Below are 25,994 nucleotides of genomic sequence, written 5' to 3' on the forward strand. Positions count from 1 at the left end.
TTTTTTCTTAGTCATGCATTGATGTCCATGATTCAATTTATGTGGAAGTTAGGAATTGGCCCATAGAAATAAATGTAAGACATTAAAATGTGTTGACTTACTTTGGGTAGTTCCCATTCAGACCTGGAGCCGTCTGAGCTGTAGTAGTACGGCCTCCCCTGCTTGTCCACGTGCTTTATCCACTACAAACACAAACTCTAATGAGCACCGAAAGCAGTTTCAAAACTCACACGGACAATAATACACCGTAAAATACAGAGCAATGGGTTATCAATGATGACCGGAAAACGGATTAGATGGTAGAAAGTTTCAAATAATGAAGTAAAGAAATGTTCTCTCGATCAAGTAAGAGAAATCAACAACCCAACATCCCCACGGTCAGTCCTCCCAACGGTACGTGTGGGATAACGCACAGTATGAAATAGAGCCATGACTACATGGAGCTCTCTGCAACGCCAGATAACTCAAGCTAGCAATAAAACCAGTTTTAAAAAAACGATAAAAGAACACCACACAAAGGGAACTGTGAAGAGACACAGCCATTATATATAGTACCAGTCAAAGGTTTGGACACACCTACTCATTCAAGGGTTTTTCTTTATTTTTACTATTTTCTACATTGTAGAATAATAGTGAAGACATCAAAACTATGAAATAACACATACGGAATCATGTAGTAACCAAAAAAACTGTTAAACAAATCAAAATATACTTTTGATTTTTCAAAGTAGCCACCCTTTGCCTTGATGACAACTTTGCACACTCTTGGAGTTCCCACATCTGCTGAGGACTTGTTGGCTCCTTTTCCTTCACTCTGCGGTCCAACTCATCCCAAACCATCTCAATTGGGTTGAGGTCGGGTGATTGTGGAGGCCAGGTCATCTGACGCAGCACTCCATCACTCACCTCGGTCAAATAGCCCTTACACAGCCTGGAGGTGTGTTATGGGTCATTGTCCTGTTGAAAAACAAATGATAGTGGGACTAAGCGCAAACCAGATGGGATGGCGTATCGCTGCAGAATGCTGTGGTAGCCATGCTGGTTAAGTGTGCCTTGAATTCTAAATAAATCACAGACCGTGTCACCAGCAAAGCACCCGCACACCATAACATCTCCTCCTCCATGCTTCACGGTGGGAACCACACACGCGGAGATCATCCGTTCAACTACACTGCGTCTCATAAAGACACAGTGGTTGGAACCAAAAATCTTACATTTGGACTCATTAGACCAAAAAGGACAGATTTCCACCGGTGTAATGTCCATTGCTCATGTTTCTTGGCCCAAGCAAGTCTCTTCTTATTATTGATGTCCTTTAGTATTGGTTTCTTTGCAGAAAATCGGGCTCCCGAGTGGCGCAACAGTCTAAGGCACTGCATCTCAGTGCAAGAGGTGTCACTACAGTCCCTGGTTCGAATCCAAGCTGCATCATATCCTGCCGTGATTGGGAGTCCCATAGGGCGGCGCACAATTGGCCCAGCAATCATCCGGGTTTGGCTGGGGTAGGCCGTCACTGTAAATAAGAATTTGTTCTTGCCTGGTTAAATACAATTTGACCATGAAGACCTGATTCACGCAGTCTCCTCTGAACGAACAGTTGATGTTGAAATGTGTATGTTACTTGAACAGGGCTAAGCATTTATTTGGGCTGCAATCTGAGGTGCAGTTAACTCTAATGAACGTATCTCTGGGTCTTCCTTTCCAGTGGCGGTCCTCACGAGAGCCAGTTTCATCATAGCGCTTGATGGTTTTTGCGACTGCACTTGAAGAAACTTTAAAAGTTCTTTCAATTTTCTGGATTGACTGACCTTCATGTCTTAAATGATGGACTGTCATTCCTTTTTGCTTATTTGAGCTGTTCTGCCATAATATGGACTTGGTCTTTTACCAGATAGGGCTATCTTCTGTATACCCCCCTACCTTGTCACAACACAACTGATTTTGCTCAAACGTATTAAGAAGGAAAGAAATTCCACAAATTAACAAGGAACATCTGTTAATTGAAATGCATTCCAGGTGTAAGAATATTTTAAGATAATACACAACGCAGAGGACTAGAGGGAATTAACAATCAATGGAAATTTTGTTTTTTCTGTTCAACATCTGGTTAGAATCTGTGTAGGAGTTTCAGTCCTTGACTCATAGCTACGTGTGGCAAGATCTCATTGGTCTGAATCGTCCATCCATTGAGCCTGAAACATGATACTTGTTATTTGGCCATTGGCACAATTTTACTGCAAGTAATTGTAATTAGTCAACCACAGGCTAGGTTTGAAGGTTATAAATTACATCCTGTCATTTTGTTCTGTGGAGAATCACTGAGGACAGGGAAGAATTAACATTTACGTTCCAGCATAACATCTATGATTTGTTCTCTTTGAATAAACCTATTTTTCTCCACCTGATTTGCTTTGGGGTCTGTGTTATTGAAGAATAACATAAACTGCTAACACAGGTGACTACCTCATGACTACCTTGTTTTTCAACCACTCCACAAATTTCTTGTTAACAAACTATAGTTTTGGCAAGTCGGTTGGCATGATAAGTAATTTTTCCAACAGTTGTTTACAGACAGATTATTTCACTTATAATTCACTATATCACAATTCCAGTGGGTCAGAAGTTTACATACACTAAGTTGACTGTGCCTTTAAACAGCTTGGAAAATTCCAGAAAAGGATGTCATGGCTTTAGAAGCTTCTGATAGGCTAATTGACATAATTTGAGTCAATTGGAGGTGTACCTGTGGATGTATTTCAAGGCCTACCTTCCAACTCAGTGCCTCTTTGCTTGACATCATGGGAAAATCAAAAGAAATCAGCCAAGACCTCAGAAAAAAAAATGTAGACCTCCACAAGTCTGATTCATCCTTGGGAGAAATTTCGAAACGCCTGAAGGCACCACGTTCATCTGTACAAACAATAGTATGCAAGTATAAACACCATGGGACCACGCATCCATCATACCGCTCAGGAAGGAGACGCATTCTGTCTCCTAGAGATGAACGTACTTTGGTGTGAAAAGTACAAATCAATCCCAGAACAAAAGCAAAGGACCTTGTGAAGATGCTGGAGGAAACGGGTACAAAAGTATCTATATCCACAGTAAAATGACTCCTACATCGACATAACCTGAAAGGCTGCTCAGCAAGGAAGAAGCCACTGCTCCAAAACCGCCATAAAAAAGCCAGACTACGGTTTGCAACTGCACATGGGGACAAAGATCGTACTTTTTGGAGAAATGTCCTCTGGTCTGATGAAACAAAAATATAACTGTTTGGCCATAATGACCATTGTTATATTTGGAGGAAAAAAGGGGAGGCTTGCAAGCCGAAGAACACCATCCCAACCGTGAAGCACGGGGGTGGCAGCATCATGTTGTGGGGGTGCCTTCTTGCAGGAGGGACTGGTGCACTTCACAAAATAGATGGCATCATGAGGGAGGGGAAATGATGTGGATATATTGAAGCAACATCTCAAGACATCAGTCAGGAAGTTAAAGCTTGGTCGCAAATGGGTCTTCCAAATGGACAATGACCCCAAGCATACTTCCAAAGTTGTGGCAAAATGGCTTAAGGACAACAAAGTCAAGGTATTGGAGTGGCCATCACAAAGACCTGACCGCAATCCTATAGAACATTTGTGGGCAGAACTGAAAATGCGTGTGCGAGCAAGGAGGCCTACAAACCTGACTCAGTTACACCAGCTCTGTCAGGAAGAATTGGCCAAAATTCACACAACTTATTGTGGGAAGCTTGTGGAAGGCTACCCGAAACGTTTGACCCAAGTTAAACAATTTAAAGGCAATGCTACCAAATACTAATTGAGTGTATGTAAACTTCTGACCTACTGGGAATGTGATGAAAGAAATAAAAGCTGAAATAATTTTAAAAATGTATTTTACCTTTATTTAACTAGGCAAGTCAGTTAAGAACAAATTCTTATTTTCAATGACGGCCTAGGAACAGCGGGTTAACTGCCTTCAGAGGCAGAACGACAGAAATCACTCTCTCTACTATTATTCTGACATTTCACATTCTTAAAATAAAGTGGTGATCCTAACTAAACTAAAACAGAGAATTTTAACTAGGATTAAATGTCAGGAATTGTGAAAAACTGAGTTTAAATGTATTTGGCTAAGGTGTATGTAAACGTCCGACTTCAACTGTATCTTTTGATTTGTTTAACACTTTTTTGGTTCATACATTATTTCATTTGTGTTATTTCATAGTTTTGATGTCTACACTATTATTCTACAATGTATAAAATAGTAAAAATAAAGAAAACCTCTGGAACGAGTAGGTGTGTCCAAACGTTTGACTGGTACTGTATATCTTGTATTGTAATTTGCACTGTACTATGTATTAGACTTAGATTTTGTGTGTATGTACTGATATGTAGGTTATGTGTGATGTTTTAAATGTATGCATTTCAGTGCTTGACTAATAATGTCCTGTACTATGTATTATGTCATGTTTCATGTGGACCTCAGGAAGAGTAGCTGATGCTTTTGCAGCGGCTAATGGGGATCCTTATAAATACCAAATACCCTCCCCCATTAACCTATGATAACAACGTTAGCCCTGGAAGGAGTGACAGAGAAATGGAGAGAGTGAAACCAAAGGAGGCGAGAAGAGACCAAGTACCTTCTCATGAGTATGTTCACAGACATAGAGGGTGTGTCCGTGTTCATCCAGTTCCTCTGACCAGCCTCTAGGGGGAGATCCATACTGACTGTCTGACTGACTGGAGTACGTGCTGCTGTGACAGTTCTCCTCGGAAGACAGGGGCTGCATGGGGGGGCAGCAGGGAGGGGGGAGAAAAGGGTAAGAAAGAGAACGAAAGAAAGAGACCATTGTGATTTTGGGAGAACAGAGAGGTTTTTTCAGAGTCATATGTAGATCGATCGATTGATTGAAAGGAAAGGGGATACCTAGTCAGTTGTCCAACTGAATGTATTCAACTGAAATGTGTCTTCCGCATTTAACCCAACCCCTCTGAATAAGAGAGGTGCGGGGGGCTGCCTTAATCGACATCCACGTCTTCGGCGCCTGGGGAACAGTGGGTTAACTGTCTTGCTCAGGGGCAGAACGACATATTTTTACCTTGTTAGCTCTGGGATTCAATCCAGCAACCTTCCGGTTACTGGCCCAAAGCTCAATTGCTCATTTTGCCTTTAGAATAGTAAGTAGTGAATGATCAATGATGCAGCTGTAGAGTGGCCAAGTATCTATAATAACAACCTTAATTGAAAAAGGAAAATGCCCAACCATAAAGTGCAACCACTACAAAAAAATGCAACAGTTCCCAGGAAAAGGAGTCATTGGTCAACTATGGATATGTGTGTTTATTTCCCAGCATTTCATGTGGCAAGTTGGAAACAAAGTACTCAATCTGATAGTTCCTCCCTGGTTGCAATAGACAACCACCTCTTGGGGGCAGTGTTGTAGCACTAACACTACATGAAATCCAAACTAAGGACACTCTTACGGACTTCGGTCTCATTTTACTACCTGACCATGAAATATTTCCACTCATCAAAATAACACCAACTTGTTTTCCTGCCCTCAGTTACCACAACACAACTTTTACAGTTATGTGGAAATCGACTATTCCTCTATATGCCTCTACAAATACAGTACTTAATGCTTCCCATGGTAGTATAGATGTAAACTACTGCCATGCAGAGTAGATACAGGATGCGTTTCAAATGGCATCCTATTCCCTATTTAGTGCACTACTTTTAAAACGGCCCGGGTCAAAAGTCGTGCACCAAATAAGGAATAGGGTGCCATTTGGGACGTACACCCTCTTTGCTTCAGTCAGCCGTGGCATTACATCTGATGAATCATAAAGATTTGGTCTAACTGGTACTTAAATATAGTACAGCTACAGCCTGAAACCTACTTCAGTCCTGGCCTGGTTTCATTTAACACAGTCACACTCTCACCTGTTACAGAAACACAGGGAGATAGATGTAATAGGATCTGGACTACCACTGGGCCAGACCAGACCAGTCACCAGACCACTACCTCTACCCTCAACACCTGAACCCGGGACCCACAGCCACCTTTCAGAGCAGTTGGTTTGTTTCAATATTGGATTTTAAAAGCCTGTTATTAAATGAAGTGCACTCTAATATAGACCATATGGAGAATTCAGTAAATCAGAATTTTTATATGAATAAAGGCTTGCTAAAATGCCAAAATTCAGCATTTTGACATGTCCCTCCGTCAACCTTTTGTAAATTCTAGGGAGATTTCAACCCACTTAATCCAAATTTCTCCAAGTTTCACCATTATTGTAAAAGTCTAGTCATTACTGAAGATTATTATTTATAGTGATGTGATTAGTGATGCATTTACGTCTGTCCATCATTTTAAAGCCAACCCTGTTATGCAAACAACTTACCCGTCTAAAATAATGGACCATTACACCAAGTTCAATTATTCACAGCAGGTGATATCATTTGGGTCTTCTGAACAGCATGGTGAAAAGGAAGTAAGTCTTCTCTGTCTTTTTGGCCTACAGTACAGTGCCTTCAGAGAGTATTTACACCCCTTGACATTTGCCACATTTTGTTGAGATTTTGAGATTTTGTGACACTGGCCTACACACAATACCCCATAATGTCACAGTGGAATCATGTTTTTTTTTATTAAATTAAAATGAAAAGCTGAAACGTCTTGAGTCAATTTGTATTTAACCCCTTTTTTTATGGCAAGCTTAAATAAGTTCAGGAGTCAAGATTTGATTAAAAAGTCACATAATAAGTTGCATGGACTCACTATGTGTGCAATAATAGTGTTTAAAATTATTTTTGAATGACTACCTCATCTCTGTACCCCACACATACAAATATCTGTAAGGTCCCTCCATTGAGCAGTGAATTTCAAACACAGATTCAAACACAAAGACCAGGGAGGTTTTCCAATGCCTTGTAAAGAAGGGCACCTATTGGTAGAAAGTAAAAAAAAAGAAGCAGACAGGGTTCAGGGTTCAGGGATTTCACCATGATACCAATGGTGACTTTAACCAGTTACAGAGTTTAATGACTGTGATAGGATAAAACTGATGATGGATCAACAACATAGTAGTTACTCCACAATACTTACCTAAATTAAAGTGTAAAAAAGGAAGCCTTTAAAGAATAAATATATTCCAAAACATGCAACCTGGAAAAAAAGTAAATCTGAAAAAAATGTGGCAAAGATATTAACTTTATGTCCTGAACACAAAGCGTTATGTTAGGGGGAAATCCAACAAAACACATCACTGAGAACCACTTTTCATATTTTCAATAATGGTGGTGGCTGCATCATGTTATAGGTATGCTTGCCATCGGCAAGGACTAGGGAGTTTTTCTTAGGATAAAATGAAACAATATAGCTGAGCACAGGCAAAATCCTAGAGGAAAATCTGGTTCAGTCTGCTTTCCACCAGACACTAGGAAACAAATTCACCTTTCAGCAGGACTATAACCTAAAACACAAGGCCAAATATACACTGGAGTTGCTTACCAAGATGACATTGTGTTACAGTTTTGACTTAAATCTGCCTAAAAAATCTGTTAGTAAGACCTGAAAATGGCTGTCAGAATCATCAACAACCAACTTGAAAGAGCTTGAAGAACTTTAAAAACAATAATGTGCAAATATTGTACAATCCAGGTGTGCAAAGCTCTTAAAGACCTACCCAGAAAGACTCACAGCTGTAATCGATGCCAAAGGTGATTCTAACATGTATTGACTGAGCGGGTTAAATACTTACGTAATGAAGATTTCTTCATATTTATTTTTATTTATTTATTTATTTTTTATTTTACAAATGTTTAGATTTTTATTGTGTAGATCATTGACAAAAAATTACAATTAAATCCATTTTAACCCCACCTTGTAACACAACAAATGGTCACTTTCTGAAGGCACTGTATTTATAATTGTTTTATCATCTTTGACTGATGTGGTTGAGCTCAACATGTCAACCCTGTTTGCTCAATTAATGTTATGAAATGTTTTATTTGATTCAACTTTCATTAATGTGTGGAACATATGTATAATTCTTAATTTCATGAACACCAGGTGATGACATGCGCTTCACCACATGAGGAGTAATGTTCGATCTTCACCTAAAACCTCAACTCTGTTAGCATTAAACCTGTTCGTAACTTTATCAGTCTGATATTATACTGTATGAGTTTACTGAACAAGGGATACTTGATCAATGAGAACATTTTTGACTTCTCATGCTTTTAAATAATAATTAGGTTACATACAGTAAGTGTCCGTAACAGGGTTGACAGACAGTGTGGTACAAGTGCAGATAAAATGCTCTTAGTTCACAAGACTTTATTGCCTGAGATGGGAAAATGTGTTTTTCCGTAGGCTAAACATATCCTCCATGCAATTGAATGTTATTTTAAAGTTAATTTATTAAAAGTTTGCATGTACAAAAGGCACCCATTGCGTGGAACGACCCAGATGTTGACACATTAGGATACAGATAGATTAGGTAGACTGTAAATCAGTGGCAGGGGTCAACATGCTGGGTTAAACTTCCTCTGTTGGATCTAAACCAAACTATTTTCCCTCTTTACTTACAGCTCAGCTTCTGCTCTGACTGTATCTACAACATGACAGTCAATGGAATATGGGTCTGTTTTGTTGGGGTGCGTTACCTACCTCCATCTCTCCCATGCCATGCGGGTCTCCCCGACTACTACTGGTACTAGCATCCCGTGCACGGGGCGGTTTCCACGTGCGCTCCCCGGTGGCTCTGTTATAGTAGAAGTGTCTACCGGTGAGGTCCTTGTGGGTCTCCCAGTCCCCAAGGATGTGCAGTGGGGTGCTGGAGGGGAGGGGGGGCAGGCTAGACTGGGAGATCTTCAGCTCCTGGAGGTTGGTGTAGATAGGGGACTCAGGCCGGCCTTGCCCTAATGGAGACGACGTCTGGAGAGGGGGGAGAGAGAGAGGGGAGAGGTTAGTCTATGGTGAAAAACTAACAGAGTAGCATGGCCAGCATCCACTGACCAGAGAGGTTACATTTATGGAGAACTATGGAGGTACATTACAGAGCGGAGAAAGAGAGGGCAGTTTTAGATGAGGGCTACAGAATAAATAGAGAGAAGGAGAGGTTAACCCTGAGATAACTATGGAGTACAGAAAGAGGAAGGAGTGGAGAGGGTAGATTCAGAGCACAGATACAGTGATGTAGTCTGCACGGCAAGGCAGGAAGGAGAAGGAGGATGGGTAGCTTTGGCAATCAGACACATGTGGTAAGGATGGATGTTGCAACATGCTGTATCCATCTGTTTCTAGCCCAATGTCAGAACGAAATATGCTGCATGGTATCCTACATACTTCAACTGTTGTCAAGCTAACCTTTTTCTGAGGCTGGTCAAATGCGTTATTTTGTTGTAAAATCCATACAAACACTGTTCATCAACATTACTTTTTCATCACATTCAAAATGAAAACAGAATAAGATTCAAATTTAGCATTATTGGGCATTGATTGCCCATAATTGGGTTAAATACAATGCTCACATTAAGAGAGAATGATTTATAGAAGAGAAAGCAGAGGATAATGATCATAGGAACTGGAAATGAAGGGGTGTTGAAAAGAGGAAGTGTTTAGACAGATAGGAAACCCTCCTAGTGCTCTGTGTCTTATCACTCAAGTAGCCAAGAGTCTGCTGTGATATCAACTGTCAATCTCTAAACCAATGTACCCACTCATAACGGAGTGGAGACAAACAAACCTCTCAGCCAGCAAGTTCTACAAAAAGTTCTAACCTGGAATTTAAAAAGTATAAACAATAATGAGACAGGGGATTCCAGGCTACAAAACTCTAAAAACTACCTCAGACTGTAAAAATTGGACACACAAATGAGGCTATAGTTTATGATATTGTCAAGACAAGAAACAAAGACAGCATGTTGCATAACAGTGCTGGTGACCCTGTATTTATTTTAAAAGTGCAGAAAGCAAAATGCCAGTGTATTTAGTGTGAGTGGGAAAAAGAGTTGGTTTTGTAAACAGTTTAGCATGCCACTCTGTCTGGCCCATACATCAAACACAGTCAGCGAGTTCTGGTTTCCATGACTATGGAGAATCCAAATGTACCACTGCAGAATAATATTTTGATTTTGAAGTTCGATAGTGAGGTGGAGGTACAGTAGTGGTAGCCAGACTGTTGTCTCTGTTTTGGGCCCAGGGTCAAACTAACATTGTGTAAAGTGGTATTCACAGAAGTCATCGCTAGACCGCGATAGAAAACCACCTGAAAACTTGAGCTGCATTTGATTTAGTATGTACTGTACAATGGAACCAATAGAATCATCCCAAAAGTGCAAACTCCAAGTTAAATCAAGCACACCTCAAACACATACAATAGGCCAACAGACAATCACAGCTTATTGTGAAATAGATACAAATTACTTATTCGAAATAAATTCGTGACAGACACACAAAAAAGTATTACACTATTTTCATCACAACGCATTTCATGTTTATTACACGATTTTCTTTCTTCATAACACATTCGTGAGTGGGAAAGCTGCCGTTACCGTCAACATCACTCGCCAACGTACAATCATTGGACATTAAATTAGATGAGGTACGATGACGAATATCTTACCAATGAGACATCAAAAACTGTCACATCTTATGTTTCACGGAATCGTGGCTGAATGATGACATGGATATTCAGCTAGCAGGATATACGCTGCAACGGCAAGATAGAACAGCACACTGCGGTAAGACGAGGGGGAGTGGTCTGTGCATATTTGTAAACAACAGCTGGTGCACAAAATCTAAGGAAGTCTCTAGATTTTGCTCGCCTGAAGTAGAGTATCTTATGATAAACTGTAGACCACACTATTTGCCAAGAGAGTTTTCATCTATACTTTTCGTGGCTGTTTATTTACCACCACAGACAGACGCTGGCACTAAGACCGCACTCAGTCAGCTGTATAAGGAAATAAGCAAACTGGAAACCGCTCACCGAGAGGCAGCGCTCCTAATGGCCGGAGACTATAATGCAGGGAAACTTAAATCAGTTCTACCTCATTTCTATCAACATGTTAAATGCGCAACCAGAGGGGGGGGGGGGAATTCTAGATCACCTGTACTCCACACACAGAGACGCGTACAAAGCTCTCCCTTGCCCTCCATTTGGCAAATCTGACCACGATTCTATCCTCCTGATTCCTGCTTACAAGCAAAAATTAAAGCAGGAAGCACCAGTGACTCGATCTATAAAAAAGTGGTCAGATGAAGCAGAGGCTAAACTACAGGACTGTTTTGCTGTCACAGACTGGAACATGTTCTGGGATTCTTCCAATTGCATTGAGGAGTACACCACATCAGTCACTGGCTTTATCAATAAGTGCATCGAAGCCATGGATTACAGCAACAATCGCACTGAGCTAAAGGGTAGCGCTGCCGCTTTCAAGGTGCGAGACTAACGCGGAAGCTTTTAAGAAATCCTGCGATGCCCTCCAACGAACCATCAAACAGGCAAAGCGCCAATACAGGGCTAAGATTGAACCCTACTACACCGGCGCTGATGCTCATCTTATGTGGCAGGGCTTGCAAACTATTACAGACTACAAAGGGAAGCACTGCCGCGAGCTGCCAAGTGACACGAGCATACCAGACGAGCTAAATCACTTGCTTCGAGGCAAGCAACACTGAGGCATGCATGAGAGCATCAGCTGTTCCGAACGACTGTGCGATCACACTGTCCGCAGCCGACGTGAGTGAGATCTTTAAACAGGTCAATATTCACAAGGCCGCGGGGCCAGACGGATTACCAGGATGTGTGCTCCGGGCATGTGCTGACCAACTGGCAGCTGTCTTCACTGACATTTTCAACATGTCCCTGGTTGAGTCTGTAATACCAACATGTTTCAAGCAGACCATCATAGTCCCTGTGCCGAAGAACACTAAGGCTACTTGCCTAATTGACTACAGACCCGAAGCACTCACATTCGTAGCCATGAAGTGCTTTGAAAGGCTGGTAATGGCTCACAACACCATTATCCCAGAAAACCTAGACCCACTCCAATTTGCATACCGCCCCAACAGATCCACAGATGATGCAATCTTTTGCACTCCACACTGCCCTTTCCCACCTGGACAAAAGGGACACCTATATGAGAATGCTATTCATTGACTACAGCTCAGCGTTCAACACCATAGTACCCTCAAAGGTCATCACTAAGCTAAGGATCCTGGGACTAAACACCTCCCTCTGCAACTGGATCCTGGACTTCCTGACGGGCCGCCCCAGCTGGTGAGGGTAGGTCGCAGCACATCTGCCAGGCTGATCCTCAACACTGGAGCCCCTTAGGGGTGCGTGCTCAGTCCCCTCCTGTACTCCCTGTTCACCCATGACTGCATGGCCAGGCACAACTCCAACACCATCATTAAGTTTGCAGACGACACAACAGTGGTAGGCCTGATCACCGACAATGACGAGACAGCCTATAGGGAGGAGGTCAGAGACCTGGCCGGGTGGTGCCAGAATAACAACCTATCCCTCAACGTAACCAAGACTAAGAAAGATGATTGTGGACTACAGGAAAAGGAGGACCGAGCACGCCCCCCATTCTCATCGAGGGGCTGTAGTGGAGCAGGTCGAGAGCTTCAAGTTCCTTGGTCTCTACATCACCAACAAACTGGAATGGTCCAAACACACCAAGACAGTTGTGAAGATGGCACGACAAAGCCTATTCCCCCTCAGGAGACTGAAAAGATTTGGCATGGGTCCTCAGATGCTCAAAAGGTTCTAGCTGCAACATCGAGAGCATTCTGACTGGTTGTGTCACTGCCTGGTACGGCAACTGCTCGGCCTCAGGCCGCAAGGCACTACAGAGGGTAGTGTATACGACCCAGTTCATCACTGGGGCTAAGCTGCCTGCCATCCAGGACCCCTATACCAGGCAGTGTCAGAGGAAGGCCCTAAAAATTGTCAAAGACCCCAGTCACCCCAGTCATAGACTGTTCTCTCTACTACAGCATGGCAAGAGGTACCGGAGCACCAAGTCTAGGACCAAAATGCTTCTCAACAGCTTTTACCTCCAAGCCATAAGACTCCTGAACAGGTAATCAAATTGCTACCCAGACTATTTGCATTGCCCCCCCCCCCCCCCAACCCCTCTTTTACACTGCTGCTACTCTCTGTTTATCATATATGCATAGTCACTTTAACTATACTTCATGTACATACGATCTTAATTAGCCCGACTAACCGGACTATCTGCATTGTGTCCCGCCACCCACCACCCGCCAACCCCTCTTTTACGCTAGAGCTACTCTCTGTTTATCATATATGCAGTCACTTTAACCATACCTACATGTACATACTACCTCAATTAGCCCGACTAACCGGTGCCTGTTTATAGCCTCGCTACTGTATATAGCCTCGCTACTGTTATTTTTCAATGTTGTTTTTTATTTCTTTACTATTGTTCACCTAATACCTATTTTTTACTTAAAAATTGCACTGTTGGTTAGGGCCTGTAAGTAAGCACTGTTGTATTCGGCGCACGTGACAAATAAACTTTGATTTGATTTAAATTCCAAGTTGACGTGGCTAACGTTAGCTATGCTAGCTAGATGGCTAACCGTTAGCTACGCTAGAGGTTAAGGTTAGGTTTAGGGGTTAAGGTTAGGGCTAGTTAACATGTTAGCTAAGTAGTTAAAGGGTTAGGAGTTAGGTTAAAGGGTTAAGATTGGGGTTAGGGTAAGAGTTGCTTAAAATGCAAAGTAGTTGCAAAGTAGCTCAAAAGTAGTAAGTAGTTGCAAAGTAGCTAATTAGCAAAAATGATAAAGCTACCATGATGAGATTTGAACACATACACATTATACACCCACTTATCCTCCCTGACCAACCTTCCTCCCTCCCTATTATCGTTTCTGTCTTAAGTAACCTACTGTCTTTATCTGTAATTGAAATTCACTGTATACAAAAGTGTGTACTGTCACGAAAAAAATTACTTTTTCTTGTGCCTGTCACAAATTTCCAATAAGCAATTTGTGTCTATTTCACAATAATCTGTGATACTGGGTTGAATAGGCCTATGTATTTGGACCCAGGTCTGCACCTGGCCATTGCTGATTCACCATATAGCTCTCAGTGCCATAGGCTGTCTGCCTAGTTCTGTATTCTCTTTGTATGGAAAACAAGACAAGCGGAGCCAGGCAGGTGAGGAATTCTAGAGGAAATGCAACAGAACAGAGGGGGGAGGCAGTTTGAGTAAAACACCAGATAGTACCGCCAGACAGACATTCTCTAGCATGGAAACAGATGGGGATTCCTGCTGGGCCTGGAATAATAGTAATATACTCCAAAATAATGATTTAATATCCTGTAGAGCTGTGTTGGAATAGAGTGAAGTTTGCAGTGCATGTGAGTGTCTGTTTGCGTGTGTGTGTGCAGCAGGAAAGGCCCTGTTGTTTGTCCATTGTTATCAAGTGTTCTGACTGTGGCTTTGGTAAAAGACATGGGCAGCTGGGAGTGAATACACTGAAGGCGGCTCCTTAGACAAAATGTCTGTGTATGATTCTAGTGAAGTACGGTGAAAATCATTTACAAATCGAAAAATGAATCTTTTGTGTAGGAACCTACTAGATTTTCTACAGCTGGGTGTCAATCACAGAGCCCTAAGGGTCAGATAATAGTAAGGCAACTTTTACATGGAAGCTCAGCTGTCAATGGCCAAACTCAGCAGGGGAACTGAGAATTGGCATGATCTGTTATAAATGATAAGAAGAGCGTATGTAAATCTGACAAAAGTAATATGCCATACTCAAAGGAAAGGTTAGACGGTAAAAATGATTGGCAATACAAACTGTAGTGTTTCCTGAGAAGGCAATTGCTTTAGTGCTCACTGGCATCTATCATATCATTGTGATTTCTATAAGTAGTGTATTGCTCTCCTCCTCAACATTTTGAGTTTATATGATCCAGTCCACATCAGCAGGGAATGACTCCAGATATGTACTTAACAGTGCGCACACACACACACACACACACACACACACACACACACACACACACACACACACACACACCACACTGAGAAGAGGTTTCTTTCTAGTACCTTAAAGCTTAGCAGTAAACTCAGAAATAGACTGACTACAGTGAGAGCCAAGAGAAACGAGGCACCCTCATTTGCTAAATGGGATGGACTGTATGAAATAAGAGTTAAATAAAGTTTTGTTTGACGTTTTTAGCTCCTTGAAGGTCCCCTACACAGTGCTGAAATAGGCCATTTAAGACAAAGTCAAGAAGATACTTTATGAAGCAACAGCCTATTTAGTTTACTTATAAACAGGCAAACATTTAAAACATACATTTTAAAGAATAAGCTGAAAGTATATATCAAGTACAAGTATCACCTTCTATGTCACTACTAAGTCAAACTAAAGACCTCCCACATTGTCAGATGGACTGAAGCAGACACAGCTGTCACCTTATATCCCGGGCTGCAGACAAACACCTCATCATCATCATCATCATCATCCTCCCCTGTCCTGCTGTAGCCTTTAAATGTACTGAAGCGGCTCATGGCTGACGGATTGCAGTGTTAGATATCCCCAAAAAAGTGATCCCCTGGGCTATCCCTCTCTTTTCCTGGACTACTCCTCTCTTCTTATCCGTCTGTCCCTATCCCACTCTTTCTCTATTTCAGTCTCTCCCTATCAGTCTATTCCGAAAGGTAGAGAGAAACTTGAGATACTGGCTATGGGTCAGAGAGCCAGAGGAAATAAGATATCACTCCCTCTGCCAGACGAATATACATGATCGCACGCACGCACACACAACAGGAAGTGGTAGTGAGAGTTCCCTCCCCCAGGGTTTTCTCTGTCACAGACAGCGATTGTGTGTGTGTGTGTGTGTGTGTGCCTGCATGCTTGCTCCTCTATCTTTGTGTATGTGTGCGTGTGCGTGTGTGTGTGTGTGTGTGTGTGTGTGTGACCCTTACTGCATGTGTATGATGTTTGTGTGTAAAGTCAAACAGGGTCTCTGTACCCTGACGTTGGGTCACAATGAGCCCAGAGCAGTCACAATGTTGAGTGTTGACAGATGAACTAGCCGTAAGGGGAGTGCTAAGGACAGACGGGGGTGTGAGCCATGCATAGATCCTATATTTATACTGCTCTATACATTCACAAAACGGTGATAGAAACAACATGTGCAGCAGTGAGATCAAGACACTGATCACCATCCATAGAGCTGCTATTGCCCAGCCAGCCACTCAGCCAGCCCAGCATTATCTCCTCTATAGAGCTAGTACTAGTAGTTCAGCCCATTAAGAGAGAGACTTGACAAAGTTCAGTCAGTTAACCTGAAGTAGCCGAACTGTTCAGTCCCAGGTGTATAGTAAGATTATGCCCCCTAGTGATGGGATCAAGGCAACTACAGTAATTGATGAACACCACCAAACATCAGAATCTCTATCTATAAGAAAGACAATCCACTCATTTCCTTATGAACCACATTCAAGGTAGCCAAGCCAAGTGTCACTGTTGTGTTCTGCATGTGCACTACCAGTCAAAAGTTGTAGAACACCTACTCATTCAAGGGTTTTGCTTTATTTTTTACAATGTTCTATATTGTAGAATAATAATGAAGACATCAAAACTTTGAAATAACACATATTGAATCGTGTAGTAAACAAAACAGTGTTAAACAAATCAAAATATATTTTATGTGTGAGATTCTTCAAATAGCCAAATAGCCAGTTTTGCACACTCTTGCAATTCTCTCAACCAGCTTCAATTAAGGTGTGCCTTGTTAAAAGTTAATTTGTGGAATTTCTTTCCTTCTTAATGTGTTTGAGCCAATCAGTTGTGTTGAGACAGGGAAGGGGTGGTATACAGAAGATAGCCCTATTTGGTAAAAGACCAAGTCCATATTATGGCAAGAACAGCTCAAATAACGAAACAGAAACGAAAGTCCATCACTTTAAGACATGAAGGTCAGTCAATGCGGAAAATTTCAAGAACTTTGAAAGTTTCTTCAAGTGCAGTCGTAAAAACCATCAAGTGCTATGATGAAACTGGCTCTCATGAGGACCGCCACAGGAATGGAAGACCCAGAGTTGCCTCTGCTGCAGAGGATAAGTTCATTGGAGTTACCAGCCTAAATTGCAGCCTAAATAAATGCTTCTCAGAGTTCAAGTGTCACATCTCAACATCAACTGTTCAGAGGAGACTGTGTGAATTAGGCCTTCATGGTCGACTTGCTGCAAAGAAACCACTACTAAAGGACACCAATAACAAGAAGAGACTTGCTTGGGCCAAAAAACACGAGCAATGGACATTAGACAGGTGGAAATTTGTCCTTTGGTCTGGAGTCCAAACTGGAGATTTTTGGTTCCAACTGCAGTGTCTTTGTGAGACGTGGTGAACGGATGATCTCTGCATGTGTATTTCTCACCGTAAAGCATGGAGGAGGAGATGGTGTGGGGGTGCTTTGCTGGTGACACTCTGTGATTTATTTATAATTCAAGGCACACTTAACCAGCATGGCAACCACCTCATTCTGCAGTGATACGCCATCCCATCTGGTTTGGGCTTAGTGGGACTATCATTTTTTTCCCAAAAGGACAATGACCCAACACACCTCCAGGCTGTGTAAGGAATATTTGACCAAGAAGAAGAGTGATGGAGTGCTGCATCAGATAACCTGGCCTCCACAATCCCCCGACCTCAACCCAATTGAGATGGTTTGAGATGAGTTGGACTGCAGAGAGAAGGAAAAGCAGCCAACAAGTGCTCAACATATGTGGGAACCCCTTCAAGATTGTTGGACAAGCATTCCAGTTGAAGCTGGTTGAGAGAATACCAGGAGTGTACAAAGCTGTCATCAAGGCAAAGGGTGGCTATTTGAAGAATCTCAAATATATTTTGATTTGTTGAACACTTTTTTGGTTACTACATAATTCCATGTGTTATTTCATAGTTTTTATGTCTTCAGTATTATTCTACAATGTAGAAAATAGTACAAATAAAGAAAAACCTTTGACTGGTAGTGTACATATTCAGAGTTAGCTTCTCTAACAGCTTGTTTGAGACCTGGCTCCCTCCAAGCTAGATTAATATAGAATGTATGAGATGTGTCAGACAGCAGGTGTGGAAATAGAATGGGGTCCATGGCAGTAAGGTAATTACTGCTCAAGGGACCTGGTTGGGGGGGGGATACTATAAACTGGAAGGGTGGGTTGACTGTTGGAGAGTTGAGCTATTGAATGCAGAGTGGTCTTGCCTTGTCTGTCCACCAACCCAAGCAGACCCTGATAAATTAGTTCTCCACTCAGGGTGAGTAACAGTAACGGCCCAGTAGCAGATTATTATGCATTATGCATCCCTGTAGCAGACTGTGGTTGCATTCCAAATGGTACCCTATTCCTTTTACAGTGCACGACTTTTGAGCAGGGCCTTTGGTGCTCTGGTCAAAAGTAGTGCACTATGTAGGGAATATGGTGCCATTTGTGACTTTAGCTAGGTGCACCTGGGAGGAGATACGGGGATAATTAAATAATTCTGAGTTAGGGGGTTATTTGAGAATTTGGCAGATGTTAAACATAGGTAATTTACTTGCATGTTGCAATATGGTACACTACATGATGAAAAGTATGTGGACACCTGATCGTCAAACATCACATTCCAAAATCATGGATATTAATATTGAGTTGGTCCCCCCTCTGCTGCTATAACAGCCTCCACTCCTCTGGGAAGGCTTTCCACTAGATGTTGGAACATTGCTGCGGGGACTTGCTTCTATTCAGCCACAAGAGGATTACTGAGGTTGGGCACTGATGTTGGGCGATTAGGCCTGGCTCGCAGTCAGCGTTCCAATTAATCGCAAAAGGTGTTCGATGGGGTTGCCGTAACGGCTCTGTGCAGGCCAGTCAAGTTCTTCCACACCGATCTCAACAAACCATTTCTGTATAGACCACACTTTGTGCACGGGGGCATTGTCATGCTGAAACAGGAAAGGGCCTTCCCCAAACTGTTGCCACAAAGTTGGAAGCACAGAATCATCTAGAACGTCATTGTACGCTGTAGTGTTAAGGTTTCCCTTCACTGGAACTAAGGGTCCTAGCCCGAACCATGAAAAATAGCCCCAGACCATTATTCCTCCTCCACCAAACTTTACAGTTGCCACTATGCATTCTGGCAGTTAGCATTCTCCAGGCATCCGCCAAACCCAGATTGTGAAGCGTGATTCATCACCCCAGAGAACGCGTTTCCACTGCTCCAGAGTCCAATGGCGGCGAGCTTTACACCACTCCAGCCAACGCATGGTGATCTTAAGCTTGTGTGCGGCTGCTCAGCCATGGAAACCCATTTCATGCTCCCGACGAACAGTTCTTGTTCTGACATTGCTTCCAGAGGCAGTTTGGAACTCGGTCGTAAGTGTTGCAACTGAGGAGAGATGATTTTTACATGCTTCAGCACTCGACAGTCCCGTTCTGTAAGCTTGTGTGGCCTACCACTTCCTGGCTGAGCCGTTATTGTTCCTAGACGTTTCTACTTCACAATAACAGCACATACAGTTGACCAGGGCAGCTCTAGCAGGGCAGAAATTTGACGAACTGACTTGCTGGAAAGGTGGCATCCTATGACAGTGCCACGTTAAAAGTCACTAAGCCATTCAGTAAGGCCATTCTACTGGCAATGTTTGTCTATGGAGATTGCATGGCAGTGTGCTCGATTTTATACACCTGTCAGCAACGGGTGTAGCTGAAATAGCCGAATCCACTCATTTGAAGGGGTGTCCATATACTTTTGTATATATAGTGTATATGGAGTTGCAATATGGTAGCCTATATGGAATTAGGGCGATATCTGCCTAATGAAGACAACTGTGATTTTTGATGAGGTAGAACATGATGTCAGTCTACTTACTCTATCCATTTCCTTTCTCCCTCCCTCTCTTGCCATATCTCTTTTTCTCCCTCTCTGTTTCTCTCTCCCCATCCTTTACAGCAGAAACTGTGTGCTATGTAAGCTGTAAAATAAATGAAGTCATGAATCTCACTGGCATGTTGGGCGGGTGTAAGGGCAGAGAGCAGTAAGAGACCCTCTTGCAGTTTTCCTCTGTGACCACTAGGTGTCTCCTTCAGGCCACAGGAATCTCTGTGAGTGTGTGTGTGTGTGTGTGTGTGTGTGTGTGTGTGTGTGTGGGGGGGGGGGGGGGGTTCTATCACTGGCAGGCTGAACACATGGCATCCCACTCCAGCACATTCCTTCCTCTCTGTTGCACATCATCCATCCACACCGCCACTGCACTGCTTCCGGGCTGCATCCCCCCAAGCTCCCATCCCTCAACATAACACTCCAGTCACCCCATATAAATGTCTACTCACAGAGACAGATGTGACCTGGACACACAGACACAGACACCGATGAACAAAGAGTCCATTCCATTTGAATATCCAGATACACTCTATCCCTAAGAGAAAGTATCAATGAATATCACTGTTGTAGTGTTTATGGTGCAACCCCATAAGCCATATTGGATGTTCAGTGTGTACTGAAGTCAGTCCCACAGGTACAGCTAATGTAATGCAGGGCCAGCTCAGCATGTTGTCTTACTGTGACCAGGTTACATAAAAGGAACACTGGGTAATTCAACTGGAGTGAAGTAGGGTTAAAGGAATAGTTCACCCAAACTACAAAATGACCCATTGTTTTGTTTACCCTGTAAGCAGTCTATGGACAAGGTATGACAGCAATAAATGTGTTGGTTTTATTTCCATGGCACCGTTTCCAAATGCTAACGCATTAACGTAAATGCTAACGTATTGTCACTTAAAGATGATTTGTGCAAGATGCGCAAAAAATGCTAATATCGATCCCATGACTTGAATGGGATTTGTGCCACAAGTAGCTAAATGGGATTTGTGCCATAAATACATTTGGAAAGTGCCAGGGAAACTAAACCAAAGCATGGATTGCTGTCATACCTTGTCTACAGACTGCTTACAGGGTAAGGTGAACTATCCCTGAGTCACTGAGGTTGAGGGATGGAGGGTTGGAGGGTAGAGAGAAGGGGGCTGCTGACTTGCTCCTCGCTCTGTGGCCATGACGATGCACACACGAACGCATGCACACACGAACGCATGCACACACACACATACTGTAAACACACACACGTCAGACGCATGCGCGCACACAACTAGTAGTAAATCACATGGATGAGTAGAGTATTAGAGCATGGTTTGATGGATGATGCAGAGAGGGTCGCACCCTCTCTCTCCTTCTGCACCTCGTTCTCTCTACACATTGATCCAATCTTCTCTCTGCTAATTACACATCCATCCACTCCCTCTCTCCATTGCTTCCTTCTCCTCCATCAGCTCTTTTTCCCCCCATTCCATCCATCCATAAAAGGATCAGCCAACGCCCCTCTGTTCTGCACCTTTTCCCATGCTGCTGGACACACACACACACACGCACACACACACACGACTAAAGGGAGGCCTGGAGGGCGGTATGGTACCATATGACCAGATTAACCTACATTTCCACCTCACTGGGTATCAGTCAGACCACATTCACTCATCAACCCCATCATCACATCTGTGACATTTTGCCTGACACCCCCTCCCCCTCCCCCTCAATCTCCCTCTCTCTCTTTGAATCTCCCACACACACAAACAGCCTTCCCCCTTTTTCCATAGCAACAGTGAATTGCCATGTGTACCTCTGAAGGTACCTCCCCCCCTCCCTCCCTTGATGTCTTACTCCCTCCCTATGTCTACCCAGGTCAAAAGTAGTGCACTATATAGGGATTAGGGTGCCATTTGGGAGACACCCTCCAATAAAGTAAATAAGGCTACAGTAGCCAGTTCATCTGTACATATACAATGTCTGTCAGCACGAGACTAGCCTCAGAGAGATTGAAGCCAAGATACCAATACTAACCAGTCTGGAACACAACACAACCACAGAATCTAACACAGTCAATTCCTTTCAGCCTTGGCTGTTTAAAGTGAAAGAATTTAAGCATTGGTAAACTGAATTCACTGTGCTATCGTTAAAAAGAGCAGCACTCTCACGTCACACTGTGTTGGTAGAAGAGTCCCTTAAGTAATATTTCCCAAATGGCAGCCAATCCTCTTTATAGTGCACTATTTTTGACCTGAGCCTGGTCAAAAGTAATGCACTATAAAGGGAACAGGCTGTGATTTGGGACTGTAGCCTACTGATCCACTTAACCATGGGGTCTAAACCCCACTCTGTCTGATCATTGGGCTTTTCTTTCAATTGTTTCTTTTAAATTGTTATTATTATTGTTTCACTTCACTTCTAAAAAATCATGCAGTAAAACATTAATGAAGGATGGAGGGAGGAAACCAACATGTGGTGAGGAAGGAGGAGAGAAGGGATGGATGGAGGAACGCCTGGAGTGGTATCCCCCCCATTCTGTCCTGGCTGATCTGTGCTCATGTTCATTGGGAACATTGGGCTGCTAGCGAGAGCCTTGTGGTGTGTGCCAGTGCACAGGCTTAAGTCAAATCGAATTTTTATTTGTCACATGCGCCGAATACAACAGGCCTTGCAGTGAAATGTTTACTTACCTAGAGCAGGGGACAGACTGGTCGGACTCATATCTGGGACAACCCGTCCATGCTAGTTTATACACAAAATGGATCGGTTTATATTTGGTATGAGTTGTGAAAGCAAACACTTGATGGATGAGCAGAGAGAGAACAGAATTGACAAATAAAAATCTCTCTATCTCTCAAAGTGTGAGTGTGTGTGTCTCTCTCTCGCACACACACACACTCACACACGTATGGGACCCAACTCGCTGTAGGCCAGAAAGTCTGCCCTTACAGGGAAAACACATGAATTTCACATGATCTCATATGATTTAATTTGAAGATAATGTGATAACCGATTATGATTTTTCAACGCCGATACCGATACCGGTTATTGGAGGGCCAAAAAAAGCCGATTCCGATTAATCGGGCGATTTTTTAAAATGTATTTATTTGTAATAATGACAATTACAACAATACTGAATGAATACTTATTTTAACTTAATATAATACATCAATAAAATCAATTTAGCCTCTAATAAATAATGAAACATGTTCAATTTGGTTTAAATAATGCCATTCGGCCATTCCGATTAATCGGTCGACCTCTAGTGATAACATGTCAAAACATGATCTCGTGAAATAAATGTGACGTGGGATGCAACATTTCAACATGTGATCCCATAAAACTGCACATGACAACATTTGAGCACGTGAAAACCCAAGTGTCAAATGTCATTGAGAATATTTTACCTTAAAATGCATAATTGACATTACTTCAATTTAAACAGTCAGGTACCCTGCAGGTTTTATCTAGTTCCTGGTTTGTTCCAGGAACATTTTTGAGCATTGTGTCATGGTCCCCTGGATTACTTGGGACTAAACCTCTCTTGAGATTTGAAACTCACAAAATCTTGGTTGCTAGGTACGTGAAGTTCCTGTTGCACAACCAGGTCTGTGGCCCTAATGGAGGCGATACATTTTGTATATTGCCAAGAATACATTTTTGCACTTTACCTAAAGTATACCCAACAACTTGGTGTTATAAAATGACTGTATGCTGCTGTATTCTAATTTCAATTCACCTGAAACAAATCTTATACTAATTTGAACTGTGACCACACTTGGGACTTTAATTGGGATTTGAACTTAAAGCCTCTTGGTCGCTAGCAAACTGAAATGTCCTGCTACACCACCAGGTCTGTGAGCATGAAAGAATATATGGCTACACACTTATTGGCAAGAATGCACTCCTTCACTTTGCTAAAAGCTGCCCAGAATCATGTAAATAATTGTCAAATTATCACCACCAACGTTAGATCAACATAAAACAAGCAGTGCTCAAAAAAAAACTTGACAGAGTACACAGTTCATGAATGATTTGGGGATTTGAATTTGCAACCTCTTGGTTGAGTGCATCAATGGTTCTGCAGTGCCACCAGGTTCATACTTATTGCTTGGAACATGTATTAACACACTCAAAAAACAAGGGTATTCCAGGGTACAGTGTTGTTCCCTGGAATACAAAAAAAGGTAGGAGTTTCTTAACTGGAAACTCTACAGCCTTGTTAAACGCTGACATGAGTGTATGTGATACCAAAGAGCCATACAATACTTAAGTAATAGCTAGTCACCATGTTATTGTAATACTCAGTTCCCTGCTACACCACCAGGTCAGTAAGTGTGACAGATTAGCTACAGTAAGTTACCGTGAAATTTACAATAACCAACTTGCAGTTAGTTGACAGTAAGTTATGGAAAAGATTAAATGTACTTTCTGTGATCCAGTTGCCATTAAGCTACTGGAAAATGCACAGTAACTGCTGAACAGTGCAGCTCTTGATTGTCACAAGTTCTTACAAAGGGTGAACTGATGGTGTTAAAAAAAAAGAGGTGGGAGACATTCATCAACATAACGAGAAACCTATTATACTCATACAACATTTCCACTGACGGTTGGCACAAATACAACATATTTTACAGCAGGCCCCCAAATATGCTAATGACCTCAAGCCAGCACATTGCCCCCAACTACATTTCAAAGTGCAGTAATTAGTGTACCTTATACTGAATATATTGTGTAGAAAAATGTACAATTATACTAATTGGTATGCTAAAAGGTACCATGTGAATTCCAATGTGTACCTATGAAGGTACCTTATGTGTACCTTTTGATCTTTTTGTAAATCATGGAACAACACTGTACAGTAACCATACTCTTGCACAGAAATGGTGGCCTATGTGGACTCTTCTTCCCACAGATGTCAAGATGGCTGGATGTACTTTGGGCAATGGACCATTCTTGATACACACGGGAAACTGCTGCACACGAAAAACCCAGCAGTACTGCAGTTCTTGACACACTCAAACCGGTGTATCTTGCACCTGCTACCATACCCCTCTCAAAGGCACTTAAATCTTTTGTCTTGCCCATTCACCCTTTGAACGGCACACATACACAATCCATGTCTCAAGGCTTAAAAATTATTCTTTAACCTGTCTCCTCCCCTTCATCTACACTGATTGAAGTGGTTATAACAGGTGACATCAACAAGGGATCATAGCTTTCACCTGGATTCACCTGGTCAATCTAGGTCATGGAAAGAGCAGGTGTTCCTAATGTTTTGTACACTCAGTGTATGTTCTTGGTAACAAATAAGTATCTGGTGGCACTGCTGAGACATGAATGGACTCCAGACCAAAAAGATGCAAGTTCAAATCCAGAGAGCATTAATGTCAAGTGTCCCTGAACACTGCAAGGTGTTGTCAGAAAAATCGCACAATTATTGACTTGATTATGGGTAACTTTAAGCAGTGCAGAAATGTATTCTTGCCAATAAATCTCTGGCCGATCTCTGTCATGGCCACAGACCTGGTGGCATAGCAGAAAATTCAGATACTGTCATCCCCCCTTATGGAAAAACCACATGATTTGAAAACGTGTTTCTGGAACACTTCACATGTGAAAACATGTGGTTTGGAAGACTTCACTTGACATGTTTTCACATGTGATATAAAATTTTTTATTCATGTGTAATAAAGGAACACTTCACATGTGACATTTCACTTGTGAAAACATGTTTTTGGAACATTTCACATTGTGGCATTCCCATACACATTCATTACCTATAAACGCATCTCTGCACTTCGCAAAACAGTGCCATCTGCACTGCTATTTTACTTATTCTGACTATTCTTTCATCATTGATTTAATTTACTTATTTCACCAATTTGAGGGTTTTCTGTATAGTTGTCTAATGCTGGTTGGGAATATTATTCTGTTTCATTGTTACTCCTGAATCACTATGTTAAAGAAATCGTTTTTTTTTTAAGTTTATTTTTGACAAAGCTGAGATTCCCTTTGAAGTCCAAAGTGTAAGAATACAGGTGAAATCAGTTATTAACACAGGCTTGGTGGCATAGCACAA

At 42.2% G+C, this 25,994-nt stretch overlaps 1 protein-coding gene across 7 annotated transcripts in view; it reads right to left on the bottom strand.

Annotated features, from left to right (window-relative positions):
* The window catches only part of LOC106590041 (rho GTPase-activating protein 12), a 129,747-nt gene that overhangs the window by 35,951 nt on the left and 67,802 nt on the right, over nt 1-25,994 (bottom strand). For all 7 annotated transcript variants that reach the window (XM_045711030.2, XM_045711029.2, XM_014180538.3 and 4 more), the window contains exons 3-5: nt 8,681-8,947; nt 4,646-4,789; nt 102-182 (exon numbers count right to left, since the gene is read on the bottom strand). In XM_045711030.2, coding sequence (XP_045566986.1) covers nt 102-182; nt 4,646-4,789; nt 8,681-8,947 — 492 coding nt within the window. The remainder of the gene's footprint in view (nt 1-101; nt 183-4,645; nt 4,790-8,680; nt 8,948-25,994) is intronic.

This window comes from Salmo salar, chromosome 29 (genome assembly GCF_965601325.2).
Source record: "Salmo salar chromosome 29, fSalSal1, whole genome shotgun sequence".
NCBI classification, from domain to species: domain Eukaryota; kingdom Metazoa; phylum Chordata; class Actinopteri; order Salmoniformes; family Salmonidae; genus Salmo; species Salmo salar.